Source organism: Sciurus carolinensis, chromosome 6 (assembly GCF_902686445.1).
Source record: "Sciurus carolinensis chromosome 6, mSciCar1.2, whole genome shotgun sequence".
Classification (NCBI taxonomy): Eukaryota; Metazoa; Chordata; class Mammalia; order Rodentia; family Sciuridae; genus Sciurus; species Sciurus carolinensis.
Genome location: NC_062218.1, coordinates 143,140,840 through 143,168,082, shown reverse-complemented (window position 1 = coordinate 143,168,082; position 27,243 = coordinate 143,140,840). Strand labels below are relative to the sequence as shown.

Sequence of the window (27,243 nt, the reverse complement as noted above, 5' to 3'; positions counted from 1 at the left end):
TTGCCCCTGGATTCAAGTCAAACCAAAATTGGCCATGGAGGCAGGTTTTTGGAGTCTGTGCAGGTGTGTTTGAATGTTTCAGGGGCTGGAAGTTCTGTAAGGCAAGAGGGGCGGGTCCCTGAAGTCCCTCTTTTGGCAGTGGGTTCACCTGGAACCTCCTATGGGTTTGATGTTGGGCTGCAGGTTGGAGCTCATGTCTAGTTTCAGGCCAATGTACTTCAATAATCTGTTAGAACAGATGCTATTTAGAGGATTCGGCTAATATTTATAATAAATGAGAACAGGGAAACACCCATTAGCTTCATGGACATAGGTCAAATATCATGCTTATTTATTTCATATCTTTACCTAAGAGTTTTTGCTGTTGTTGTTTTATTTAGGAGAGGGGAGGGGTTTTCTTATACTTTGGCTTAAACTCTCTTAAATATGAATTTTTCCCTTTAGGCAAGTATAAGCTGTTTAGAGTCTTCCTGTAAATTTGGAGATAATGTGTTGAAGTCGCTTACAACAGTATGTGGCATGTGGCAAGTGTCACACAGGTGCTGGGCAGCAATATTATTATTGCTATTATTGCTTATTTCCCTCTGTGATGCTGACAAAATCAGAACTTCCAGCTCCCCACTTACTGAGCTAAACGTGATTGACATGAATGGCGCTTCGCAGGTTTGTGCTGGACCAAGTTAGATATTAAGGAACCTTTTACTTTTATTTCAGTCTTAAATCTCATCTTCTTTTAGACACTGAGTAAATAACAATGCACGTCAGACCTTGGCTGGCAGAAAGGCCCAGGAGCTTTCTGAAGGCAGAATGGATGGAAGGGGGCAGTTCCACTGCCCTCTCCCTGGGGACCTTATTCTGAGGACCTCCAATGCCATGCTACGTTGGGTTTTGCTTCTCCTCATCACGCTTTGAAGGAAACACTAAAACAGTGGGAAAGGTTAGACTTTAATCCTCAGAAGGAAATCAGGAGAATCTCTGCGATTTAGCAGTTTTCCTGTGCCAAGTTTTTAAAATGTAGCCGGTTCAGCTGCTGCATTAGGAGTGTCACCTTTCTGAAAATATATAACACAGCTATTTCCCACTACAGAAACGATTCTTTCCCAAACATCACAGCTTCTGATGCTTCAGATGCAATCCGAGCTACTTATTTGATTTTTTTTGCTCTCACAGTAAATCATTTATACAGTGCTTGATTCACAAAATCCTAGTTTTTTAAAAGATGCACAAAATGTCCCATAAATTTATCGACTCCTGCATCCTGTGTTCCTGCCAGCTATCCACCAAAAGGTTTATAGATTTCCTTCATTACAAACTAATTGATATTCTGTAAGAGCTTTAATCTTCTTAGCAGTTCTCTCCTTTGGAGTTGAAGGGAGAAGTGTTTCAGATGTCAAAATATTAAAGGAGAAGAGACTCGAGAAAGCCTGTGGATGTTCTTAATGGTAAGACTCCCTAGAGATTGATACTTAGGATCAGGATTCTCAAGATTACAGAACTAAGAGTGGGGAAGATCAATCCCTCCGGCCAAATGTGGTTATCACGTAGGAGGAGACTATTCTCAGGGCAGGGGAGCAGTTTTGACACCTACCAACAATCTCTCTGAGCCTCAGTTTTACCATCCGTAAGGTGGAACTGCTTCCCCTGCCTTCTCGTGTGTGAACAGGGAACGCTGTTTCATGTTGAGGTGGCCTCGTGGGTGAAGCTGGGCAGGCTGAAGCACAAGGGTCCCTGTGGTGAGCATGTTGGCAGGGGGCTCCCCTGTCTGGGCCTGGGTTCCTGGGGCTAGGCCTGGCCTGGGTCAGTCAGTTCAGGAGGAAGTGCTAGAAAGAGACCCGTTGCTGGGTTCTCTGACTGCCCTCGGCCACAACACTGCTGATATTCTGGCCTCCTTTGTCTCCTGTCTCCATTTTTACCCTTGACTTGGAGAAGATGAGGTGTGGTAGTCATTTTACAATGAAAAGGGAAATGGCTGCGGGAAGTTAAGTGAAAGAAACCAGATACGAAATCATGTCTGGTTGTGTGTCCACCACTTAAGGGAGCCGTGAAGAGGGGCCGAATTCAGATTCACTCAGCGGTTAGAACCAAATGAGTTAGCTCTGTTGTCTCTTATTGACTAAAGAATATCTGTGACACATGCATATGGGAGAAACAGGAGTCATAGAGTAGTACGACCCTATTAAAAAAGAGAAAGAAAAAAAGTGAAGATCAGGAACGAATGTTCTGGAATAAAAATTCATGATTTTAAATCAAAGCTCTGCCTCTCTGAGCCAAGTACCCATCAGCAACTCAACCTCTCTGTGTCTCAGTGTCATCATCAGTAAATATTTTAAATTTGATAGGAAGTCTGAGATCACTGGGACCCGTGGTTTCCACCCTGGCCATGACAGAACCTGCCATGAACTGAGATGATGAATGAGTGGATACTCTAAGCACATAATAGAAGCTCAACAAATATGAGCTCCTGTTATTACAGACCATTACAGATTAGCAATTGTGAAGGATGGTCTGGAAGGCACAGACTGCCATCATTAGTTACCTCAGTTGGGATGAGACTAGGGGGAACTAGGAGGGTATGAAGAGGAAATCAGAAATGAAAAAACAAAAACAACAGGAAACAAACTGCAAGTTACAGAGAAGCTTAAGAAAAGATGTCCCATATCATATGTCATTAGGAAATTCAAATTAAAATAATGAGATACTACTACATATATATTAGAACAGCAATAATCCCAGACACTGACACCACCAAATGCTGGATGAGGACATGGAGCAACTGGAACTCTCATTCATTGCTGGTGGGGATGCAAAATGGTACAGGCACTTTGGAAGACAGTTTGGTGGCTTCTCATAAAACTAAACATACTCTTACCATTGATCTGCAGTGGCACTCTGGGGCATTTACCTAAGGAAACTCAAAACTTATGTTTACCCAAAGACCTGTACACAAATGTTTATCATAGCTTTATTAATAATTGCCCAAACTTGGGAGAAACCAAGATGTCCTTTACTAGGCAAATGGATAAACTGTGAGCATCTAGACCATAGGATGTTAGTGCTACAACAAAGTGAGCTTTGAAGCCAGGCAAGACACAGAGGAAACTTAAGTGTATATTACCAGTGAAAGAAGTCAATCTGAAAAGCAGAACTCCTATTACAATGTGGCAAAACAGTAAAACCACAGAGAGGGGTAAAATATTTGGGGATTAGGGGAGGGAAGGTTGAATAGGTGGATCACAAAGGATTTTTAGGGGAGGGTAACTGTTTTGTACATTATCATGGTGAATACATGCCATTATACATTTGTCTACACCCATAGAATGTACAACACCAAGAATGAACCCTAATAAAAGTATGAATTTTAGGAGTCAATGATGTCTTGATGTAGGTTCATCAATTGTAACATATGTACCACTCTGGAATAGGGTTTTTGATAGGGGGGGCTATGTGTGTTTTTTGGGGGGAGGATGAGGGGTATATGGTAGCTTTTTGTACTTTCAGCTCAGCTTTGCTATAAACCTAAACTGCTTTAAAAATACACTCCTTTTAAAAAATGGGGTGGGGAGGTCTATTTAAATATTCATAGTAATGGCTCCAGGTAAGGAGGTCATGGACGGCTCTGTCTGTACTTCCTCCCAGCGTGCAGGTGTGCTTGGAATATGCTCCCCTCCCCTGTTCTGAGTAGTAGTAGCTATGTCTCCCTTCAGACTGAGCTTAGCCACATCTTCTCTGGGAATCTCCCCCATCTCCTCTGCTCCACAGTACCCAGAACCCACCAGATAGCATGCATTCCATGGTCTTAAAATTTCCCCTTACTTTGTCTCTGTCCCCTACTGGAGGTGAGCCTTCAAGGGAAGATGATGATGATGATGATGATATTATTATTATTATATTTTGTACCAGGGATTGAATCCAGGGGTGCTTCCCCAGCCTTTTTAAAATTTTTTATTTAGAGACAGGGTTTCCCTAAGTTGCTTAGGGCCTTGCTAATTGCTAAGGCTGTCTTTGAACTCACCATCCTCCTGCCTCAGCCTCCCGAGCTACTGGGATTACATGCGTGTGCCACTGTACCTGGCTGGGAAGCACCTCTTTTATTCCCTTGGATCCCTAGGACCTAGGATAGCACCTGGCACAGAGTTATTTCATGAAGATTGTTGAACATATGAGTATGAATTTCTTTGATAAATCAAGACAAATGTAGAGAAAAACAAACTAAGCAGTACAAAACTTGAAAAAGATGAAAGATCCCAACTAATAAAATGGAAGTGGGGAACGGCACTCCAACAGCTGTGCTGCTAAGGCCGCGGCACAGGTGGGAAGACGTGAGGCATAGAGGCTTGCTGGGCACTGGCAGGAGCAGGGCTGTGAAATGCAAAGCAGGACAGGATAAAATGGGCTTCCGTAGTGTGCCCCGTAACTGGTGTGGTGTGAGTGCTGTCATGGTAGAGAGCCCATCAGGGGAAGGGGACCTTGGCCCCTGGCTCCTCAGTGAGGGTCCCTACCTTGAGTGATGCTGGGCTGCAATGCTCGTACTTATCTCAGCACCAATCCATCCTCAGACCTCTCAGGAGCCCCCCGACACTCCCTTGAGAACTTCCTGTGGGGAACCTTCCTGTGTACCTTTCTGACTGTCTGTCTGTGTGTGGATAAGGCAGAGCTGTAGAAAGTGTTTTCAAGGAGATTGTAACACAGCCTCCCGCCTCTGAACCTCATAGACCCAGACAGTCCACGCTGACCCAGAGACATCCTTCCATGACTACATATCCCATCTTTCTGGAAAAACAATCCTGTTCAAAAGTGGGGAGGGAAGAGGAAGAAGAAAAGAAGGAACAAACAAAGAAGACCTCTCTTGCTTCTCCTGATAGAACTCTGCCATCCTGCACAGGTCTGCCGGCCAGTGCAAAATCACCTCCAAGTCTTCCTAACCCTTGAGCAAAGCTCATACATTTGCTGAGCTTTTGGAGACCCCCGGAAAACTCTGGAGTATGCTATTTGCGAGGCTGGCCGGGATTACCCTGGTTCCAGTGCTCGCCTCCACTCTGGTCTCTGACGCTGCCTGTGCAAAGCTCCAGAGCTTATTTAAAAAATTCATCTGTTCCAATTTTGTCTTCTGCCTAGGTCTCGACCCTCGGCTAGATTATAATTAGTTGCCCTGGGGACGTGGGGGGAGACTCATTTAGGAGGAAAATGCCTTCCGCTGGGCAGCACCAATCTAGCCTGTAGTTAGCATCTGTGAATTTCAACTCGGAACTGCCTTTGCCAACAGGGCCCAGAGAAATCTGTCTTTCATGATGGCCCATATTTGCTGTACTTTAGACAGGCCTCTCCATAATTCTGAAATCGCTTCTCCCAAATCTCATTTTTAAAACAATCACTGCTGAGTAAGTTTTCTTCCAGAGCTGCCTTGAGAATTCCATCTTGGAACAAGAATAATGATTACTTTTCTGAAAAATGCAGGTCACAACATCTGAGCACTGATGTGCAGGACCAAGGGGTGCGAGGTAGAGAGTTCTCTGCTGAATCCAGGCCTGATTTGTTGAGAAGAGGGCACCGGTCAGGGGCCTCGGTTCTCTTCTTATCTGTGAAATGGGACCATACTTGTTTTTCTCCATTTATTGGGATGTGTGAATGGCACCACATTGATTTCATATTTTTGTGCTCTGGAGAAACAGGCATGGGGAGAATGTCATATTTAGGACATGAAGTTTTTTCTCTGGCAAGTTTGATACGCTCTTTTTTGGGGACAGCTGTGTTGTTATCTTTATAACCAAGCAGGCTACTAAGGAACTGGGATGTTAGAGGTGCAAACCATTAGAGTCCTAGACTGTGACTGATAATGAGTTCTTTTTAGCAAGAAGTCAGCTCTTCAATCCTATGGGAAAGTAATTTATTGAGAAGTGTCCTTGGGAACAGGAAGGAGCAATGCCCTTCTACAGATGGGTCACCTAACCTCTGAGGCAAGGAGGGCCAGGGCTGCACTGGGAGCCCAGGGACAGGGTTCTTGCCTTCCTTTGTGGTCAGTCAGCTGTGTGCTCTTAGTTCTGTCTGCCCACTGCTCCAGGCCTCGGGTTTCCCATCTGTAAAATGGGCAGGTTGAGTTCCATATGTGCCTTTTACACATTTTTAAGCAGTAGAGCTCCTCCTAGGGAACACTGCTTCAAACAGCAAATAAGGCCAGTCCAGGAGAGGCACTGGAAACACCCGTGCCTGTGAGGTTCTGCACCCCACCCAGTGCTCCTGCAGACACCCGGGTACCAGCTGCTCTGATGAACAGTCAACATCACCAGTCCAGACCATGTTGAAATTTTTTTAACTGAGCAAGGAGAATGGCTTGTTTCGAATCTGGCTGATGCTTGATTTCTTCTGAAACGATGCCCTATGGTGCTCATAATGGGGTGCTGCTCAGTGCTGGGGTCCATCAGTGGAGATGATGCTTCAGAAAAACAGGCAACAAGAAGCTGAGGGCCTGAAGCTGCAGACGCCCTGTCACTGGTGCCGGTTTCCAGAGTTGGACGCAGCTGCCACCTTCCCTTTCTTCCTCCTCATTCACTCCCTCATTCACACATACTTGCTAGTCAGCGACTTGGAGACCACCAACGGTCCGGAGGGAAGGAGGGAAGGCTGACAGTAAGAGGTCCACGAGGAGCTGCGTCGTCATTGAGGAGAACCGCGTCAGGGGGTGGGCGGGGCCTAACCCAGGGCGCTCCAAGGAGACATCGGAGCAGGAGCAGAGGTGCCCAGGCAGAGGTGCAGGCACGCAGATCCCAGGGCGGGAAGGAGCTCGGTCTGCTCCGGGAGGAGGCAGCCATCCCCAGGGGAGGCTCAGCAGGGCCCCAGAGGGAGGGCGCGTTCACACTGTAGGCAATCAACGAATCACTTGACCGATGATCCCCTGTGTCTTCTCCTGTCCCCTGCTCGGCTCTGAGTGCCTGGCCTGTGGGTGGGAGTCCAAACTGGGAGAAGGAAGAGGCGGGAAGAGGAGACCGGAGAAAGGAAAGCAGAAGGGGAGCGCCGGGCGCAACAGAGCATGGGCCCTGGGTTCCGGGTCCACGGCCCAGGCGTCACTCAGCGTGGGTGAGTCTAGGCACATGGAGAAACCCCAGGCCTCTCGCCTGACACTGGGGTCCTAAGAACTCCCCAGGGTGGTTGTCAGGAACAAGTCGGATAAGGTATAGGCCTGGCACATCAAAATGGTTTCCTAAATGATGGCCACTATTATTAGAAGGAAGGGACAGGGGCATAATTTAGGTGGAAGGCAGCAGGTGAGCGACAGCTCATTCATTTAGTGCTTCACAATTGGCAAAACACTTTCACCCCCAGGAAGGTGAGACTGTGCCTGTATCTCCATGTCTGTGCACTCATCTCTGGCTCTCTTGCAAACTAGCCATAACTCATCCCAGCAATAGTAATAGTAGCAGGCTTAATGTTTATTTATAATGTTTACTCTGTGCCAGGCACTTTACATCTCTTAACTCACACAGCAGTCACAGTCCCTAAGAGTAGTCAACACTCGTGAGATCCTCATCTATAAGACGAGGAAACTGAAGCCCAGAGAGGTTAGGTGCCTGGGTTAAGGTCACAGAGCTAGTGGGTGGGAGGAGCAGGATCTGAGACATAACTATTGCCAGGCTCTCTGCTAAAGACTGCAGGCCGAGGAAGGCACACCTTCTCATCCAGGGACTCACAGACTGCACTAGGTGACACAGTGGATGATCTAGTTGGGGAGACACATGACAAACCAATGGTCTACACACGTATTTTAATTTCACTTGTGATGGAATTTAAAATTAAAGGGTGCCATGAGAAAGAGTGTGTGTCAATAGCTAGGGCAGGCTTCACAGGCTGGTAAGCACGGGGTTGTGTGTGTGTGTGTGTGTGTGTGTGTGCGTGCATCACATACACAGAGACCCTGGGCCAAGGATGTAATTAAGAGTCGTATTGAAAGGGGCGCGGGCAGGTGAGGGCCCCTGAATCGTCAGCTCTAATCCTGTTTGTGTGCACTCCCGCCCCTCCCCGTGTGGCTTATTAGTGCCTCTGTGAGACTTGAACAGAGGAAGGGGAGTCTCCAGCCTGCAACTGGCAAAGGCTTTGGTGCAAAGACTGAGCTGGAGCTTGCCAGCTGGAGGGATCTCATCTTTGGTCCCAAGTGGGTCCCTCAAATTCTAAACCGAGAGATAGTTCACAGGTCATGTGCTTGGGGCCAGACGGATATGGCTCAGCCTCCAAGTTACCTTCTAAGAGCTATGCGATCACAAGGGTAAGTCACTCATCCTCGCTGGGGCTCAGTCTTCTCTTCTGTAAAGTGGTATGGCAGGGCTACAGGGGACTTGACTCAACATCTCTGTCCCACTTCTCCCTCCCCTACCTCTACTGCAGAGACCAAAAAACACTCATGCTCAGCCACCCATGCAGACAGAGGCAACCAGATATCAGGGTTCTGGCCAAAAGTCTCTGGGAGACTTTCCTGAATAAGAAGACAACACTTGAGTCCTTTGCCCTTCCTTCGTCTCTTGCCTGAAAGGCAGACCTTTTGGAGGTTACAGCCCTTCTGTAACCATGAGAATGAGAAAGCAGGAAGAGAGAAAAAGCCTGGTTCTTTCAAAACAGGCTCAAACAGCCAGTTGAAGGGTTCTGAATCTCTTCGTATGAGATAGATTAGATAGCTAGATAGCTAGATAGATAGGAAAGTAAACAAATCCTTCACTTGTTTGAGCTATTGTTTATCAAACTTTCTGTTCTCTGCAGTTTAATGCATTTCTAAATTGATATATAGGGGATAAAATAGGATTCATTTGATAGGTTATTATGAGGACTAAAGGAGATAATTTGTGTATGGTGCAAAGTCCATGGCATGACATGTAGTAAGTATTCAGAAACAGTGGCCCATACGCTGGAGAAGGGACACTGTGCCAGTTCCTATTTTGTTTTTTTGTACCAGGGATGAACTCAGGAGTGCTTGACCACTGAGCCACATCCCCAGCCCTATTTTGTATTTTATTTAGAGACAGGGTCTCACTGAGTTGCTTAGCACCTCACTTTTTTGCTGAGGCTGGCTTTGAACTCTCGATCCTCCTGCCTCAACCTCCAGAGCCACTGGGATTACAGGTATGTGCCTACCATGCCAGGCCTGTGATAGCCCTTTAGTGATTGCTGGGTGGAGTGTGGGAGGTGCAGGCTGCGGGAGGCAGGTCCTACCTCGGTCACTGAAGTCATCGACCAGCACGATCTCCGCCACCAGCTCTGGGGGCGAGCGGTTCAGCACGCTGTGGACGGTGCGGAGGAGGGAGGACCAGCCCTCATTGTGGAAGGGGATGATGATGCTGGTGTTGGGAAGCCTCTCCAGGTAGCGTTTGCTGTTGCAGCTGGAAGGAGACACAAGGAGGGGGGAGGACTATGTCAGCTCTCGTCTTGCCAAGAGAACTCAGGCCTGGGCTTCAGCTTCTGCAGACCCTGCTGCCTCTCCAGCTGCCAGGGAATGAGCACCAGCTGGGAAGACTGCGGTCACTGTGGAACCCTCTTTAGCTTAGATCCCAAAGTCTTGTCACCAGTCCCTTCACACACAGCACAGACCCCCTAGCCTTGTGTGAGTCTTGATTCCCTGTGGAGGCGAGCCCTCAGTAACACCCTGGTCCCTCTCCCCACCTCTGATGTTGTGATTTATAGTAACAAACATGTATGTTTTGGTCTATGTTCCTAGTTGCTGGCACAGAGCTTCTAAAACCCTTGCAATGTCCTGAGCAATAGAGGTGTTAGGAGAATCATCCTCCAATATGTAATTTTTGACCCTGGTTCCTGATGCAGAGCTCCTAACTCCCTTGGAATTTACTGGATCATGGGGGCACCTTTTGATTTAATGAGGCAACTCTTAAAGGGCTCCAGTAGGAGGACAGAATCTAGAAAGGAAACACCATTGTCCAGAGCAGTGACTAAATTATGGTTCTTGAGCCGTCCTGTGACAGAGACCATCCCTCTTCTAGGAACTTTCATCGCGAAGGTGCTGATTAAAGATTTCTCAATTGCTACGGTGATGCCCTGTTCAATAGGTGGTTTTGAGCCAGCCACAGAGCTATCAGTTCCTGACCTTGAGGTTCAGACGTGAGCTGCCTAGAGGTAGAAAGTTATGGGTGCAAGCTGCTCATAACTGGGCTGCTCATACCTATGACCTTGGTTCTGCTTGTTTTGAAGGAACTGTCTCACAATAATCTTTTAATGATAAGGCCTATATAATAAATGTGCTAAGCTTGTTCTGGGTCACTATCTCCTACCAGGGTTTAGTGGTTCATTGGGTCCCAGCTTTTTCTCTTTGTGTGTGTGTTTGTTTTCTCTGATCCCCCATTGCCCCTCATCCAGTTTCCTGATAACCGCCATGCGGGTTATGGCACATCATGATTGGAAGCTTAGAACTCTGGGCCCCACCTCCCCATTCTCCATGAAGGGGAGAGGAATAGACGACTGAGTTAATCATCTGTTAAACCTGGTGATGAAGCCTGCATACAATCCTGAACCAAGGGATTTGAAGGGCTTCCGGGTTGGTGAACACATGGAGGTACTGGGCAGGGGGTGTGCCCAGAGAGGGTATGGAAGTTCCATGCCCCACCCCATAGAACTTGCCTGGGCAGCTCTGTCTGCTGCTGGTCTGTACTCTTTGTAATATCCTTTATAATAAGCTAGAAAAAGCATTTCCCTGACTATTACTAACAAATAATTAACCCCAAGGAGAGGGTCATGGGAACCTATAATGTAGAACTGGTTGAGGCCTGGATTTGCAGCTGGCATGTGAAGTGGGCCAGTCTCAGACTAAGCCCTTGCCTGTGGGATCTGACTAACTCAAGATAGACAGTGTCAGAACTGATTTGAATTATGAGACACTCGACTGGTGTCAGAGAATTGCTTGTTGCTGGGAAAAAAAAAGTAGACTACATATTTGGTCACAGAAGTATTCTGTATTGAGTCTGTAAGTAGTAGAGGAAGAACAACCTGTTTTATCCCATCTTACATACACCAACCTTTGCACGTTCCTCCCCACTGGAGGAGAAATGATTCATCCGTGCACTTGGAAGAATAAACTGGGCTGCACTGGCTTAGCCATCCTGGTCTCTGCTCTCCACTGGCCACATGGAAAGCTTGGAGGTGGAAGGCTTGCCCACTGTGGGAATTCAAATCACTAAAACACCCAAAGGAATTAACATCTTTCCTTAATAACATCAAATATCTAGCTGGTGTTCAAATTTCCTTGGTCTTATGTCTTTTTTTTTTTTTTTTTTAACAACTGGTTTGTTCAAATTGAACCAAAACAAAGTCAAATATTGCATTTAGCTGATGTGTCTGCTAACTCTCTTTTATATATAAGTTGCCTCCTTTCCCCTTAAAAGTTGTTAAAGAAACCCTACAGTATCTCCTAGCAGTCTGCATTTTGCTGCTTGTATCTCTGTAGTATTTAAAAATATGTCCTTCTGTAAACTGAGAGTTAGATCTAGAGGCTTGAGATAATTTCATAAGATAGTCTGGCAACTTCTTCATAGCAAGTGGTGTATGCATTCCTTAAGAGAAACCTAGTGTCCATTATCAATTCTTAGGGTGTTCAATGTACATATGTAGACATATACATACACACAATTACATATCTACTAATATATGTAACATATTAATATAATGTCATCTACAAAGAGAGAGTGTTTCACTTCTTCTTTCCCAGTCTAGAAGCCTTTTATTTCTTTTTCTTGGCTAATTGTCTTGGTTAGAGACTCCAGTACAATGTTACTAGAAATGGCAAGAGAAGATATCTTCTCCTGATCTTATGGGGAAAATCTTTCAGTCTTCAACTATTAAGTATAATGTTTGTGTGAGCTTTTCATAGATGCCCTTCGTCAGGTTGAGGAAGTGCCCTTATACTCCTAGTTTTTTGATATTTTTAATCTGAAAAAGCATTGCATTTTGTCAAATGCTTTTTTTTTTTTTTGCATCTACTGAGATGATCATGTGGATTTTGTCCTTTTTAATATGGTTTATTACATTGATTGAGTTCCATACATTGAACCAACCTTGCATTCCTGGGACACTGTACTTGGCCATGGCATATAATTCTTGCTGAATTTGGTTTTCTAGTAATTTTTTGAGGATTCCACCTATATTTATTAGGGATATTTCCTGTGTTGTCTTTTTCTGGTTTTATACAATATATAATAATTTCAGGAAAACAATATTAATATTATTACAGATTTTTTGTCTATAAGGTATATTTCACTAGGGATATTCAAATTTTGTGGTTTTTTTTTTTTTTTTTTTGGTACTGGGGATTGAATTCAGGACTTTGCAAATGCTAGGCAAGCACACTACCACTGAGCTATATCCCCGTCCCCAAATTTCATGCTTTGAAGCTACTTGAATAATTCCTTTCTCCATGGTTCTTTCTCAATACACAGTTGAGTTCATTTATTTCATTTAGTTTTTTGTTTTTAGAGCTTGCTTTTTATTTTTAATTTTGGCCTAATCTTGTTTTTATAATTATGTAAAGTATTTACATGATTTCAAAGTCATATATAAAAGATGATAATAGAGGTTTCAGGCTTTATCCCAGTCTCCTCTACCTTGTTTGGTGCCTCCTTCCCCGGATCCCATTTTACCTTGTACTTATAAGCAGCTACATGTGTGAACTGTTATTCCCTTGATCTTCTCTTGAGTACATGGTCACATGCTATAATAGTTTTCCTTGTCATTTTCACTTAGCAAAATACCCTGGAAATCACACCTTAAGAGCTGTAGGGTTTTGTTTGTGTTTTGTTTTGTTTTTCAAAGAAGTGGGTAAGTTAAATTCAGAGAACAATAAGCAAGTTCATTTGATCATACCAAGACCATTTTATAGAGAGAAAGCTTAATTATTTATTTCATAATAAATTTTATTATTTAATAGCTTTAGGAGGGAAGAGGGATGAAAGAAAGAAAGCTACTGAGCAGTGGTTCTGAGGTTCCACTTGGACCAGTAGCCTCCGTGTCACCTGAGAGCTTGTGAGCACCATTGGCCCATCCCAGACCACTTGAACGTGGGGGGTCCAGCAACTTGCATTTTAACAAGCCCTCCAAACCATTTCAATTCACTGTCCTAAAATATTCACATTTAGGACTGGTAGAATGGGTTCCCTATAAATAAATTCCGAGGGAAGAATTGCGTGTAGATGGTTGCTTGGGGAGACAGCTCTGTAAGGAAGCCAGAGGCAGGTGAGGCAGGATGAAGGAAGAAGGTCAAATGTGAGGCTCCAGTACACTTCACCAGGGCTCTGGAGCTCTGCAACCTTTCTAAGTTGTCTAGATTGAGACAAGGGCCTGGCCTTTCTCTCTAAGCATCAACTAGGCATCAAGAGGGAGCAAAATCCTGAGCCAGGCAGCTTCCTGTGGTCAGGGGCAATGCCCAGTGGGAAGTGGGGCCCTGAGTTGCCCCCTGCCCCCATTGCTGACAGCCTGGGGATGGGTGCATCAGGTGAGGAGGGAATCTAGGGAGAACAATGCCTGTTCACTATAACGATGACAGAACCGCCCCCCTAGGAAGGTACTTCACCCTCCCCACTTCAACAAACCTGCAGCACATGCCTGTAATCCCAGCAGCTCAGGAGGCTGAGGCAGGAGGATCTCGAGTTCAAAGCCAGTCTCAGCAACTTAGCAAGGCTCTAAGCAACTCAGCAAGACCCTATCTCAAAATAAAGAATAAAAAGGGCTGGGGATGTGGCTCAGTGGTTGAGGGCCCCTGGGTTCAATCCTCAGTGCCAAAACCAAAAACCAACCAAACAAACAAAAAAAAAAATGAAACCTGCAGTACAGAGAGGTCACAGACACTTACCTAAGGTCACACAAACAGAAACAGGTAGGATCTGATGTTGGGTGTCCACCCCAGAGCCTGCACTCCCAGCCACTGTGCTGACACCTGTGACCACAAGAGCCCCGAGAGCAGCAAGATGGGTTCGCTATTTCATTTGGTAGAAGGCAGAGACCTGAGGCAGGGGTGCAGCCCGTGCAGGGTGAAGGAGTTCTGGCTGGTGCGGCACTCCACAGTGTGACATGGGACAGGAGCATTGTCCTTCCTGCCTGGTCTCTGGTTGGCAGAATCTCAGGTAATGCTCAAGACAGCCCTGTGTGGAAGAAGGGAATCTAGGAGAAACTCAGAGGGTGAAGGAACCCACCTAGGAATGAGAGCAAGAAGCACGGAGCTTTCCCTTGGTCCTTAGGTGCAAGCTGGGGTCGCCAAGCTTTCCCTCTCTGACTTGTGCCCACCCACGTATCCAACGTCTGTCACCTGATTGCTTGGCTGGTTTCTTCTCAAACCTCCACATCCTAGCTTAAATGTCACCTCTTCAGAGAACAACCTTCCCTGACCACTGCTTCCCTTCTTGAGACTCCACTGAGGGTTCAGTCCAGACAGAAGCTGAGGGACAAATCTGACAGACTGTTTGTGTCAACCTCAAGCTAAAATAATATGACATTTTTAAAGAGTTGTAAAAAACAAAATGCAAACAAAAGATGAGCAACCGAGATGGAGAAAGGATTGGGAATAGTAGAGGGAATTCACTGTGGAATCTAGATGGCGGGAACATGGGTGTTCACTGGACAATTCTTTCAACTTTTCTGCATATCTGATAATTTTCAGAAGGAAATGTTGAAGGGGAAAACTGGTCAGGGGCCCTGGTCCTTAGTTTTAAACTCTCCCTCTGCTAGAGGCACCAAGGAAGCAGACCTCCCCCAGTTCTGGCAGGAAGGAGCCCTGGAGTCTGGCGCTGAGCTCATTTCCACCTGTGTGAACTGACCCCTGAACACCAACAGCCCAGTACCGATAGGCGAGCAGTCACTGTCCCTTGCCTTTGGGGACTTCCCGACTTCTTTCATGTCCCTCTTGCTCTCCCATCTTGCTGGATGGTTTTTATCCAGTCCCCAAGAAGCCCTAGCTGGTTCCTTTTCCACCTCTCCAATCCCTTTGATCATTTCAACTAGACTTCTCTGGGAACCTTCTGCTTCATTATGCTGCCTTTCACAAATAAATGAAAGTACCTCTTCTTAAAAGTTGCTTTCCCTTAACTTGGCTGAGTCCTCTGTGGCTAAGAAAGACAGGCACTATCTAGCTTTCTACAAAAGTTCCTGCCTTCCATCCAATTTCACAGGAGGTCTGCTCGACTGAAGCAGGTTTTGGGGTCAGGCAGCTGTAATCAGTGGCCTGGAGAGCACGGGTAAGGTACAGTAGTGTAGCTATTACCCAGCAGAGAGCCCTGGCCCTCCCCAACCCGAGCTGGGCCCCACCGACTGCCAGGAGACATGTGAACACTAGCCCACATTACGGGAGGTAGATAAAGCCACAATAGGCTACATTCACTTCTAATTTAATTCAATCATGGAAATAAAGATTACTCAGAACTTGAATAAAAGGCTCAGCTCAGATCACAGCCCTGAACATGTTCCTCTCTCTCTCTCTCTCTCTCTCTCTTTCTTATAATCTACTGTTCCTCTCCTCCTCCTCTCCATCCAGCAATTCATTTACTAAATAAACACAAAATGCAACTCGACTTTTGCCATGAGCACTACTCATTAGTTTGTAGAAGCCCTTTGCTTAAATAAAAATTTGCAGCTGTTTCAAGATGGCGGCCTAGAGGGTGGCTGCATTTCATGTTGCTCCAGGACGCAGGATTCAAAAGAGGAGATAGTGAGAGACTTGGGACCAACTCAAAGCCGCCGGGTGAGTCTCTCCCGTTGGGGAGGCGTCCCGGAGGGGGCGGTAGCCCCGGAACGCAGGGAACTTTGTGAAGTAGAGTTGCCCGGCGAGACACCCCTCCCCCCGCTGGAGCGGTAAACACGGACAACTGGGATCATCATAGAGGAGGCGGCTCAGCACAGCGCTTGGACTCGGAGCAACCACTGGGGCTCCGGGTGGCTGCCTGAGGAGGAGCTGCGTGGCGAGCTGTTTGGACTCAGAGCGATCGCTTCTGAACACCGGGGGGTTGCCCAGAGGAAGAGGAGAAGCGCGGCGGGTCGCTTGGTCTAGGAGTGACTGCATCAGAGCCACAGGCGGTTGCCAGAGGAGGAGTCGAGTGGTGAGTTGCTTGGTCTCCAAGTGACCGCTCCTGAACACCAGGGGGGCTACCCCAAGGAGGAAGAGGAACAGGGCGGGTCACTTGGACTTGGAATGACTGCCTAGGGCTACGGGTGGTTGGCGGGAGGAGGAGACGCGAAGTGAGTTGCTTGGACTCCTAGTGACTGCGTCGGAACACTGGGCGGCTGTCCGGAGGAAGAGGTGTGTGGCAGGTTTCTGGGACTCGGAGCTATTGTACGGGGCTCCAAGTGGCGGCTCAGAGGAGGGGCCACGTAGCCAGGTGATTAGGTGCAGAGCAGGGTCCCAGGACCTAGGTGGCTTCTTGGTGGAAGAGCCACATAGAGACACGCTTAGGGGCGGAGTGAAGTTTCCAGGACTGCGGGCAGATTGTCTGAGGAGAGGCAGCCTAAGGAGACTTGTCTGCGAAGGGTGAGGCTCCCAGGCCCAGGAGGTAGGTCCAGGCCCCTGGGAATGTTGCAGAGGAAGGCAGCCCAGCCCAGGCGGAAGTTGTAGATTGAGGGGAACCTGTAGGAGGGGAACTGACCAGCGAGACCTCCCCACTGAGTGAGTCTTCCCCGCCGGGTGAGGTTTTCCCACAAGGATGGGAAAACCAGAGACACAGGCACAAACAGGCCTTGCCTCAGCCCACAGCCTAGTTCCCCTTTGGATGACCATTGGTCAACAAGTGGAGGCACCTCTGCCCACTAGCAGGGAATATACCCCACCTGAAGATCACCACCCCTAGAGAGGCAGCTTCCTTATGGAGCACCGCATTATCAACTTCCTCCAAGACTTCAGGCTACTGAAGGATAAGAGGGGATATATTAGCAATCTTCAGGGACATTATAAGTCAATAGAGGAAATCTGCAATATCTTAATGATCCACTGATTCCTGAACAGTATGAGAAAACAAGGGAAGAAAATGCCCCAAACAAATCTAGTTGTTACATCAATAAAATCCAACGACAGCATGGTAGAAGAAATGACAGAAAGGGAGTTCAGAATGTACATAATTAAAATGATCAGAGAAGCAAACGATGAGATGAAAGAGCAAATGCAGGCATTGAATGATGAGATGAAAGAGCAAATGCAGGCATTGAATGATGAGATGAAAGAGCAAATGCAGGCATTGAATGATCGCACCAATCGACAGTTAAAAGAGCAAATACAGGAAGCAAAAGATCATTTCAATAAAGAGTTAGACATATTGAAAAAAAAACAAACAGAAATCCTTGAAATGAAGGAAACAATAAACCAAATTAAGAACTCCATAGAAAGCTTAACCAATAGGATAGAACACCTGGAAGACAGAACCTCAGATATTGAAGACAAAATATTTAACCTTGAAAACAAAGTTGAACAAACAGAGAAGATGGTAAGAAATCATGAACAGAATCTCCAAGAACTATGGGATATCTTGAAAAGGCCAAATTTGAGAATTATTGGGATTGAGGAAGGCTTAGAGAAACAAACCAAAGGAATGAACAATCTATTCAATGAAATAATATCAGAAAATTTCCCAAATCTGAAGAATGAAATGGAAAATCAAGTTCAAGAGGCTTATAGGACTCCAAATACACAAAATTAAAACAGACCCACACCAAGGCACATTATAATGAAAATATCTAACATGCAAAATAAAGACAGAATTTTAAAGGCTGTGAGAGAAAAGAACCAAATTACATTCAGGGGGAAACCAATACGGATATCAGCAGATTTTTCAATCCAGACCCTAAAAGCTAGAAGAGCCTGGAACAACATTTTTCAAGCTCTGAAAGACAATGGATGCCAACGAAGAATCTTATACCCAGCAAAACTTACCTTCAAATTTGACGATGAAATAAAATCATTCTATGATAAACAAAAGCTAAAAGAATTTACAAAAAGAAAGCCAGCATTACAGAACATTCTCAGCAAAATATTCCATGAGGAAGAGATGAAAAACAAAGAAGCAAATCAGCAAAGGGAGGAATTATCCTAAAGGAACTGTCAAATAAAGGAGGAACCAAGTTGTGTCAAAAAATAAATAAATAAATAAAATTTAAAAAATGAACCAAATGACCGGGAATACAAATCATATCTCAATAATAACCCTGAATGTTAATGGCCTGAATTCATCAATCAAAAGACATAGACTGGCAGATTGGATTAAAAAGAAAGATCCAACAATATGTTGCCTGCAAGAGACTCACCTCATAGAAAGACATACCCATAGACTAAAGGTGAAAGGATGGGGAAAAACATACCATGCACATGGACTCAGCAAAAAAGCTGGGGTATCCATCCTCATTTCAGATAATGTGGACTTCAAGCCAAAGTTAGTCAGAAGGGATAAAGAAGGACATTTCATACTGCTTAAGGGAAGCATAAATCAGCAAGATATAACAACCATAAACATCTATGCCCAAACAGTGGCTCATCCATGTATGTCAAACAAATCCTTCTCAATTTCAGAAACCAAATAGACCATAATACAATAATACTAGGTGATTTTAACACGCCTCTCTCACCACTGGACAGATCTTCCAAACAAAAAATGAACAAAGAAACCATAGATCTCAATAACACAATCAATAATTTAGACTTAACAGACATTTATAGAATATACCATCCAACCAAGAGCGAATATATTTTCTTCTCAGCAGCACATGGATCCTTCTCTAAAATAGACCATATATTATGCCACAAAAGCTAATGTTAGCAAATACAAGAAGATAGAGACACTACCTTGTATTCTATCAGATCATAATGGATTGAAGTTACAAATAAACGAAAGAGTAAAAAACAGAAACTACTCCAACACCTGGAGATTGAACAATATGCTATTATATGATGAATGGATAACAGAAGATATTAGGAAGGAAATTAAAAAATTCTTAGAGGTAAATGAGAACAAAGAAACATCATATAAAAATCTCTGGGACACTATGAAAGCAGTACTTAGAGGAAAATTTATTTCATGGAGCGCATTCAATAAAAGAAGTAAAACTCAACAAATAAACGACCTAACACTACAGCTCAAAGCCCTAGAAAAAGAAGAACAGACCAAGACCAAAAGTAGTAGAAGACAGGAAATAGTTAAAATGAGAGCTGAAATCAACGAAATTGAAACAAAAGAAACAATACAAAAAATTGATAAAATAAATAGTTGGTTCTTTGAAAAAATAAACAAAATTGATAAACCTTTAGCCACACTAACAAAGAGAAGAGAGAAAACCCAAATTAATAAAATTCGGAATGAACAAGGAAATATCACAACAGACACGATTGAAATACAAAACATAATTAGAAGCTATTTTGAAAATCTATACTCCAACAAAATAGAAAATTTCGAAGACATCAACAGGTTTCTAGAGTCATATGAATTGCCTAAACTGAATGAGGAGGACCTACACAATTTAAATAGACCAATTTCAAGTAATGAAATAGAAGAAGTCATCAAAAGCCTTCCAACAAAGAAAAGTCCAGGACCAGATGGGTTCTCAGCCGAGTTCTACAAAACCTTTAAAGAAGAGCTCATTCCAATACTTCTCAAAGTATTCCATAAAATAGAAGAGGAGGGAACCCTCCCGAACTCATTCTATGAAGCCAATATTACCCTGATACCTAAACCAGACAGAGACACATCGAGAAAAGAAAATTTCAGACCAATATCCTTAATGAACATCGACACAAAAATTCTCAACAAAATTTTAGCAAATCGCATACAAAAACATATTAAAAAGATAGTGCACCATGATCAAGTGGGTTTCATCCCAGGGATGCAAGGTTGGTTCAACATCAGGAAATCAATAAATGTAATTCACCATATCAATAGACTTAAAGTCAAGAATCACATGATTATTTCAATAGATGCAGAAAAAGCATTTGATAAAATACAGCACCCCTTCATGCTCAAAACACTAGAAAAAATAGGGATAGTGGGAACATTCCTTAACATTGTAAAGGCCATCTACGCTAAGCCCATGGCCAATATCATTCTAAATGGTGAAAAACTAAAAGCATTCCCTCTAAAAACTGGAACAAGGCAGGGATGCCCTCTTTCATCACTTCTTTTCAATATCGTCCTTGAAACTCTAGCCAGAGCAATTAGACAGACCAAAGAAATTAAAGGGATACGAATAGGAAAAGAAGAACTCAAACTATCCCTATTTGCTGATGATATGATTATATACTTAGAGGAACCAGGAAATTCCACCAGAAAACTTTTAGAACTCATAAGTGAATTCAGTAAAGTAGTGGGATATAAGATCAATGCACATAAATCTAAGGCATTTTTATACATAAGTGATGAATCTTCAGAAAGAGAAATTAGGAAAACTACCCCATTCACAATAGCATCGAAAAAAATAAAATACTTGGGAATCAATCTCACAAAAGAGGTGAAAGACCTCTACAATGAGAACTACAGAACACTAAAGAAAGAAATTCAAGAAAACCTTAGAAGATGGAAAGATCTCCCATGTTCTTGGATAGGAAGAATTAATATTGTCAAAATGGCTATATTACCAAAAGTCCTATACAGATTCAATGCAATTCCAATTAAAATCCCAATGATGTACCTTACAGAAATAGAGCAAGCAATTATGAAATTCATCTGGAAGAATAAAAAACCCAGAATAGCTAAAGCAATCCTTGGCAGAAAGAGTGAAGCAGGGGGAATTGCAATACCAGATCTTCAACTCTACTACAAAGCAATAGTAACAAAAACGGCATGGTATTGGTACCAAAATAGAAAGGTGGATCAATGGTACAGAATAGAGGACACGGACACAAACCCAAATAAATACAATTTTCTCATATTAGATAAAGGGGCCAAAAATACGCAATGGAGAAAAGATAGCCTCTTCAACAAATGGTGCTGGGAGAATTGGAAATCCATATGCAAGAGAATGAAACTAAACCCATATCTCTCACCATGCACGAAACTAAACTCAAAATGGATTAAGGATCTCGGAATCAGACCAGAGACCTTGCATCTTATAGAAGAAAAAGTAGGTCCAGAGCTTCAACATGTCGGCTTAGGACCAGACTTCCTCAACAGGACTCCCATACCACAAGAAATAAAAGCAAGAATCAACAACTGGGATAGATTCAAACTAAAAAGCTTTCTCTCAGCAAAGGAAACTATCAGCAATGCAAAGAAAGAGCCTACAGAGTGGGAGAAAATCTTTGCCAATCATACTTCAGATAGAGCACTAATCTCCAGAATCTATAAAGAACTCAAAAAACTCTACACCAAGAATGCAAATAATCCAATCGACAAATGGGCTAAGGAAATGAATAGACACTTCACAGAAGAAGATCTACAAGCAATCAACAAACATATGGAAAAATGTTCAACATCTCTAGTAATAAGAGAAATGCAAATCAAAACCACCCTAAGATTCCATCTCACCCCAATTAGAATGGCAATTATCAAGAATACAAGCAACAACAGGTGTTGGCGAGGATGTGGGGAGAAAGGTACACTCATACATTGCTGGTGGGGCTGCAAATTAGTGCAGCCACTCTGGAAAGCAGTGTGGAGACTCCTTAGAAAACTTGGAAGGGAACCACCATTTGACCCAGCTATCCCACTCCTTGGCCTATACCCAAAGGACTTAAAATCAACATACTACAGAGATACAGTCACATCAATGTTCATAGCTGCTCAGTTCACAATAGCCAGATTGTGGAACCAACCTAGATGTCCTTCAATTGATGAATGGATAAAGAAACCGTGGTATAAATATACAATGGAATATTACTCAGCCATAAAGAATGATAAATTTATGGCATTTGCAGGCAAATGGATGAGATTGGAGAATATCATGCTAAGTGAGATAAGCCAATCTCAAAATCCAAAGAACGAATGATATCGCTAATAAGTGGATGATGACACATAATGGGGGGTGGGAGGGGTTAGTGTTAGGGTTAGGGAGGGGGGCAAGAATGGAGGAAGGAAGGACTGTATAGAGGGAAAAGAGGGGTGGGAGAGGTGGGCGGAAGAGGAAAAATAACAATGAATCAAACAACATTACCCTATGTAAATTTATGATTACACAAATGGTATGCCCTTACGCCATGTACAGACAGAGAAACAACATGTATCCCATTTGTATACAATAAAAAAAAAAGAGAAAAAAAAATTTGCACCATTTTCTCAAATTATTCTCTCCAGAATTCAGCAGAGAGTGGTTCTGCATACCTGCCTGCAGGCCACCTTCCTGGTGAGCGTCCAGGCAAAGTCTGGTTTCCCCTTCTCTCACTAGGTCTCAGACGGTAGCAGTTAATGGGGGAAGACGGTAGCAGGGATGGTATGGGGGAAGTCAGAGGCCCATCCCATTTTGCTAGCCCCGTGGGAGACCTGTCTCACCTGTGAATAGAGGTCCTAACACTGGGGAGCATGCCCAGGGCTTTTGTGTATGATGAAGGAGAATCTCTTTGTCCAGATGAATTTGGGAAGTAGCCACAGTGCATGTGGTCTCCAGGTGGGGGACTAAGGATTGCTCCTGTTGCAGAGGGGCTGGGGTGGTTACCACAGTGACCAGGCAAGGACCGCCCTTGCTCCCCATGCTGATGCTTTACGCAGTATGCTTCTCTCTCCTCCAGTCCATGCCACACCCTGGGAGAGAGGCGCACTAGGCAGTACACACCCATTTTCCAGATGAAGAAAATGGAACCCACAGGGGCAAGTGGATTCAATCCAGGTCTCGAATTCCAATTGTGTTCATTAAAAATAATATTTGTATTTTTCATGATTTCTAGGTGACAACTGCTCACCATAAAATCTGGAAGACCCAGAAAGGCTCAAAGGAAAATGGATAACAGCAGCAAATACTCATGGTTCCCGACTTCTGATGGTTCCACTTAACAATTTTTCAACTTCATGATGGTGTGAAAGTGATGCTCATCCGTGGAATCTTTCCTTCCCATTTTGAATTTGGATCCTTTCCTGGGTGAGTGACATGTTCTGTGCGCTCCTGTGATGCTGGGCAGCGGTGGTGATCCCCAGCTCCCAGTTGGCTACACGATCTCAAGGGCGAAACGCCAATGCTGCACGGCGTACTGTGTGGCTAAGCTATGATTTCATAGGGAAGGTGTATCACATCCGTTTTTGACCTACCATATTTTCCATTTATGCTGGATTTATTGGGCAGTTGGGCATGAAGCAATGTCTGTGCTCTGGGGCTGACTTTTGCCAAACTCTCAGGGCTCGTGTCTTTCTGTTTTCTTCTCTGCACACACATCTTCATTTCTGCACGTGGACTCTCCTGTGCTTCTTCTGCTCTGCCCATCTGGAAGTCTTGGTGGGCTTCTGGATGCAGCATGGCCTCCTGGGAAGCTTGGAAAGGCTGTGGTGGGGGCAGGATCGGGCACAGCAATGCCACTGAGGTCCCCACAGAGGGTGGAAGTAGTGACCCTGTGAAACTCCCAGCATATGCCCAACATCCATCTGGAGCACCCCTCAACCCAGGCTCAATGTTTCCGACCCTAAGTGGCATTATAAAAGAAGAGCTCAGATTCTAACAACTATGATTTGCACGAAAAACATTTGACCCTTGCAGGAGCCCGTCCACTGGCCTTTGTTTCAGTCTGACCAGGTCTCGACACTGACTGGGTTAAGTTTGGTCAGGAGCACATGGCATGGGAACAGGAGGCACAGTGGGGATGCTTGCTGAGTTACTGTCTGCAACAGTGAGAAGAAACAAGGTGAATGTCTATCAGCAGCGGGAATTATAAAAAGGATGAGTAATTTATTAAATACTAATAAGCAGTTAAAAAAAATAAGGTATATGATAATGACAGCAATAACATAGGTAGAGGATTTCTAATAAGCCAGGCAGTGTTGTAGGCACTTAATATGCACCAAGTCATTTTGTGGTCACAATTATCTTATGAGGGATGGACCATTATTATCTCACTCAATAAGGAAGAAACAAGGCACACAGAAATCATGAGACTTGCCTATGGTCAAACAGCTGGTAAGGAATGGAGTCCAGATTTAAGTCCATCTGTCTGTAATACACACTAATATTTTCATAGGAACAATTTATCAGTGTTGTTAATTGTATAAGCAAACACAGGAGTGAATGGGCAAAACCCCAAATCCGGGAAACTGAGTAGGAGTCTGAAACCCCAGCTTCTAGCTTTTGCTCTGCAGTTATCACAAGTTACGTTCTTGCTGGGTCAGTTTCCTCTTATGTCAGTAAGGAGCTGGACTGATGTGGGGGCCAGGCTTCGTGCCTGCTCCACATTCCTTCTCTTTCTTTTGGTGATAGCATCCTGATTTTCCTTGGGGAATCTCCTGCCCCTCCATGGACAGGGGTTGGGGGGGAGCTGACACCTCTCTTGCCTCAGGCTGAGGAGCCTGGCTCAGTCAAGCACAGCAACACCCCCCTCCAGCCACAGTGATGTTTCAGGGCTGGGCACTTGAAATCAGAGGAAAACTTTGCTGAGAGGACTGGGAGAGAAGTAAGCTCTTTTCTGTGAAACCGAACCTGGAAGGATATAAATCTGGTCTGCCTGCAGCTATGATTGTTCTCTGCCTCTGAATGAAGTTAACAGACTAAAAAACCAGAGCCAAGAGTTGGAGAGATTCCTGCTGGCATCCATGGGAACCTGGATCCAGCTGTGCCTGAAGCCAAGGTCTGCCCCTGGCTTTTTCACTACGTGAACCAATGCGTTTTCTTTCCTTAGATCAGTTTGATTTAGATTTCTGTCACTTGTAGCTATAAGAATCCTTATTGATATAACTAGATAATCCCCAAACCCTGTTAGTTGAATCAACTTTTTTTGGACCCAGTGATGGCTTCTGAAGGACAAGGAGACAAAAATCTGTCCCGAGGAGACATCTCTGATCTGAAGGGGTGGCCTCTCTCTCCTGTCACAGGAGAACTTTGCTAACTCACTGAAGAGGACAGTGACCTGACAGAAAGGGTCCTGGCAGGGGCAGGAGGCAGCAGGAAGGACGGTGAGACAACTGAGCTCCACTCTGAGTACCCCAAATTTAATATTCGCTAAAGGATTCTGAGCTCTTGGGGCACAAAGACTAATCTGATATAGTAGCTCTGAACATACACCTCAGGGCTTAATACTGGCTATAAAAGAAGTCAAAATATAAAGGAAGCATTTCAACAATAATCTCTCTGAGTCAACTCTGAGACAGGATAATCAATCATCTTAAAAGGACCCATAACACACATTCAGTTCCCTGGCATGCGGCAGCATCCACACACCGAACCGAAAAGCAAGCCGGCCCAACAACCCTGACACCCATGTGCCTAAGGGAGTAAGACATGAGGACGGTGACACCGGGAATGTCACAAGCACCAGGTAAGACAGACCATTTAAACCACCATGTGAAAAGAGATGTGGCTGGTTCCATCCCTGGAGATGGGCAAGCGCAGTGAGAACTCAGCAGAGGATGAGTCCCTCTGAGCCAGGGCTGGGCACCCCTAGAAGGGCCCAGGGCTTCAGAAAGGCTTAAACCAGAGCTCTGCTCTTCTGGGCATGAATCCTGGTCTCAGCACTGTGGGCCTGAGCCCACGCCAGCTCAAAACATCCCGTTCCTCACTCTCTCAATCATGTACATATTCAAGAAATGCACAGCAAGCACCTCCCATGGGAGGCCTTGTGTTGAGCCCTGGGATTAAAATGTGAGACCATGTTGCTGTCCCTGTCCCTCAGGATAAGAGTCCAGTGGGGGAGGGGAGGAGGCAGACAAATGATATAAACACTAATGAATTATTGGTGTTCTCCTGCCTCCCTGCACATAGCTGTGACCTGAGAACGGGATGAAGACAGTCGAGAAGGAATGAGTGATGCGCTGGGGGCGGGGCAGCCCTCACGCCCAGCCCTGCCAACATGGAGCAGGCCACTGGTGGCTGCTGGGTTGAACTGGAGTGGAAGGGGCCTGTGCACTGATCTTGCTTTCCAAGTAAGGAGGTGGGCGCTCATCCCAGAACACCCGGCCGGCTGGTGTGGGCTGGGGGTGTGGGCCTGGCTCCTTTAGTCACAATACAAAGAGAAAGCCCTCTGGAGACCCTGGAGGTAAACAACAAATCTAAATCAGACAGTTTTAAGGAACTGGCATCTGTCGCCATGTTCCAGGTGCTGCCTGTCTTCCAGGTCTGTGAGGCTAAACCATACAGCCTAGAACAGGGGGATATGCAGGGGGTGTTGATGAATTCAGCAACTGAAAACCCCCAGGAGAAATGTGGGGCCCCAAGTACACCCGCTGATGTCCATTCAATGCGCATTCTCATCTGTCCATTTGCGTTTGTTCCCATTTATCGGAAGTAGTTTGGTATGGATAGTGCCGAAGAGGTCACTTATTAACCACATAACCTTGGGCAGATTACTGACCTCTGCAAGCCTCAGTGTCCTCCTTTATAAAGCAAACTTGCAGGTTTGAGCTGAGAAGTGATTGGGAAAGGAACACGCTGGTATATACAATGCCATCTTGATCCAAAAAGGAAACTCGGGGCCAGTCAGGTCGGACTTGGGTCCTGCCTTCCTGTGCCTTTCCTCCCAACAGGAATGACCTTGCTGGGGAAGGGTTGTGAGTGGGCCTTAGGACTGCCCCATCCCTGGCTACAGCTACTGGGCAGAGCGGAGCCCTGACCCAAGGGCACTGTCTTGCCAGGTGTCAGTGGCCTTGAAAGAAGGCAGTGCCCAGATGGCATTCGCCAGGCCAATTTAATTCTTTCTTGAGGGTATGACCTTGATGTTTGGGAAAAGAGTCACAGAGTTAATGAGGGAAGCAGAGACAGAGTCACACAGAGAGGTGACTGTGGCCTCCTACCAGTGGAATCCAGAAACTCCTGGTGTTCTGGAGTCAGAATCTGAGGCCAGACTTGAAAGGACATGACCCCACCTCTTGCTCTTCCTGAGAGCTTGGCTGTCAGGCTTTTTGCAATTCCAACTAAGCAATGCCTTTGGCTCTTACGTGGGAAGCCCCATCACATGAGGTAACATGGAAGCCCAGGAAGCCTATCCTAAGGCTAAGTCCATTCCCTGAATGAAAAACCAAAAGCAAGCCACTAAGGTTGCACTAAAGTTCATCAATTATCTTCATTTTTTCTTTTTCATTTTGAGAATAATTGAATTCTTTTAGAATTAAGAGTTCTAAACTGTAAAATATCAATAAAATGGAAATCTGGGCTTCCAGGTCATGGACGCTGAGACTGCTGGAC

General features: G+C 44.9%; 1 protein-coding gene across 3 annotated transcripts in view; it reads right to left on the bottom strand.

Annotated features, from left to right (window-relative positions):
• Galnt10 (polypeptide N-acetylgalactosaminyltransferase 10) overlaps positions 1–27,243 on the bottom strand; it is a 229,412-nt gene that overhangs the window by 84,136 nt on the left and 118,033 nt on the right. For all 3 annotated transcript variants that reach the window (XR_007109090.1, XM_047555527.1, XM_047555528.1), the window contains exon 4: positions 9,193–9,359. Coding sequence is in view for 2 of the 3 variants with exons in the window: in XM_047555527.1 (XP_047411483.1) it covers positions 9,193–9,359 (167 nt within the window). In the remaining variant the exon portion in view is untranslated. The remainder of the gene's footprint in view (positions 1–9,192; positions 9,360–27,243) is intronic.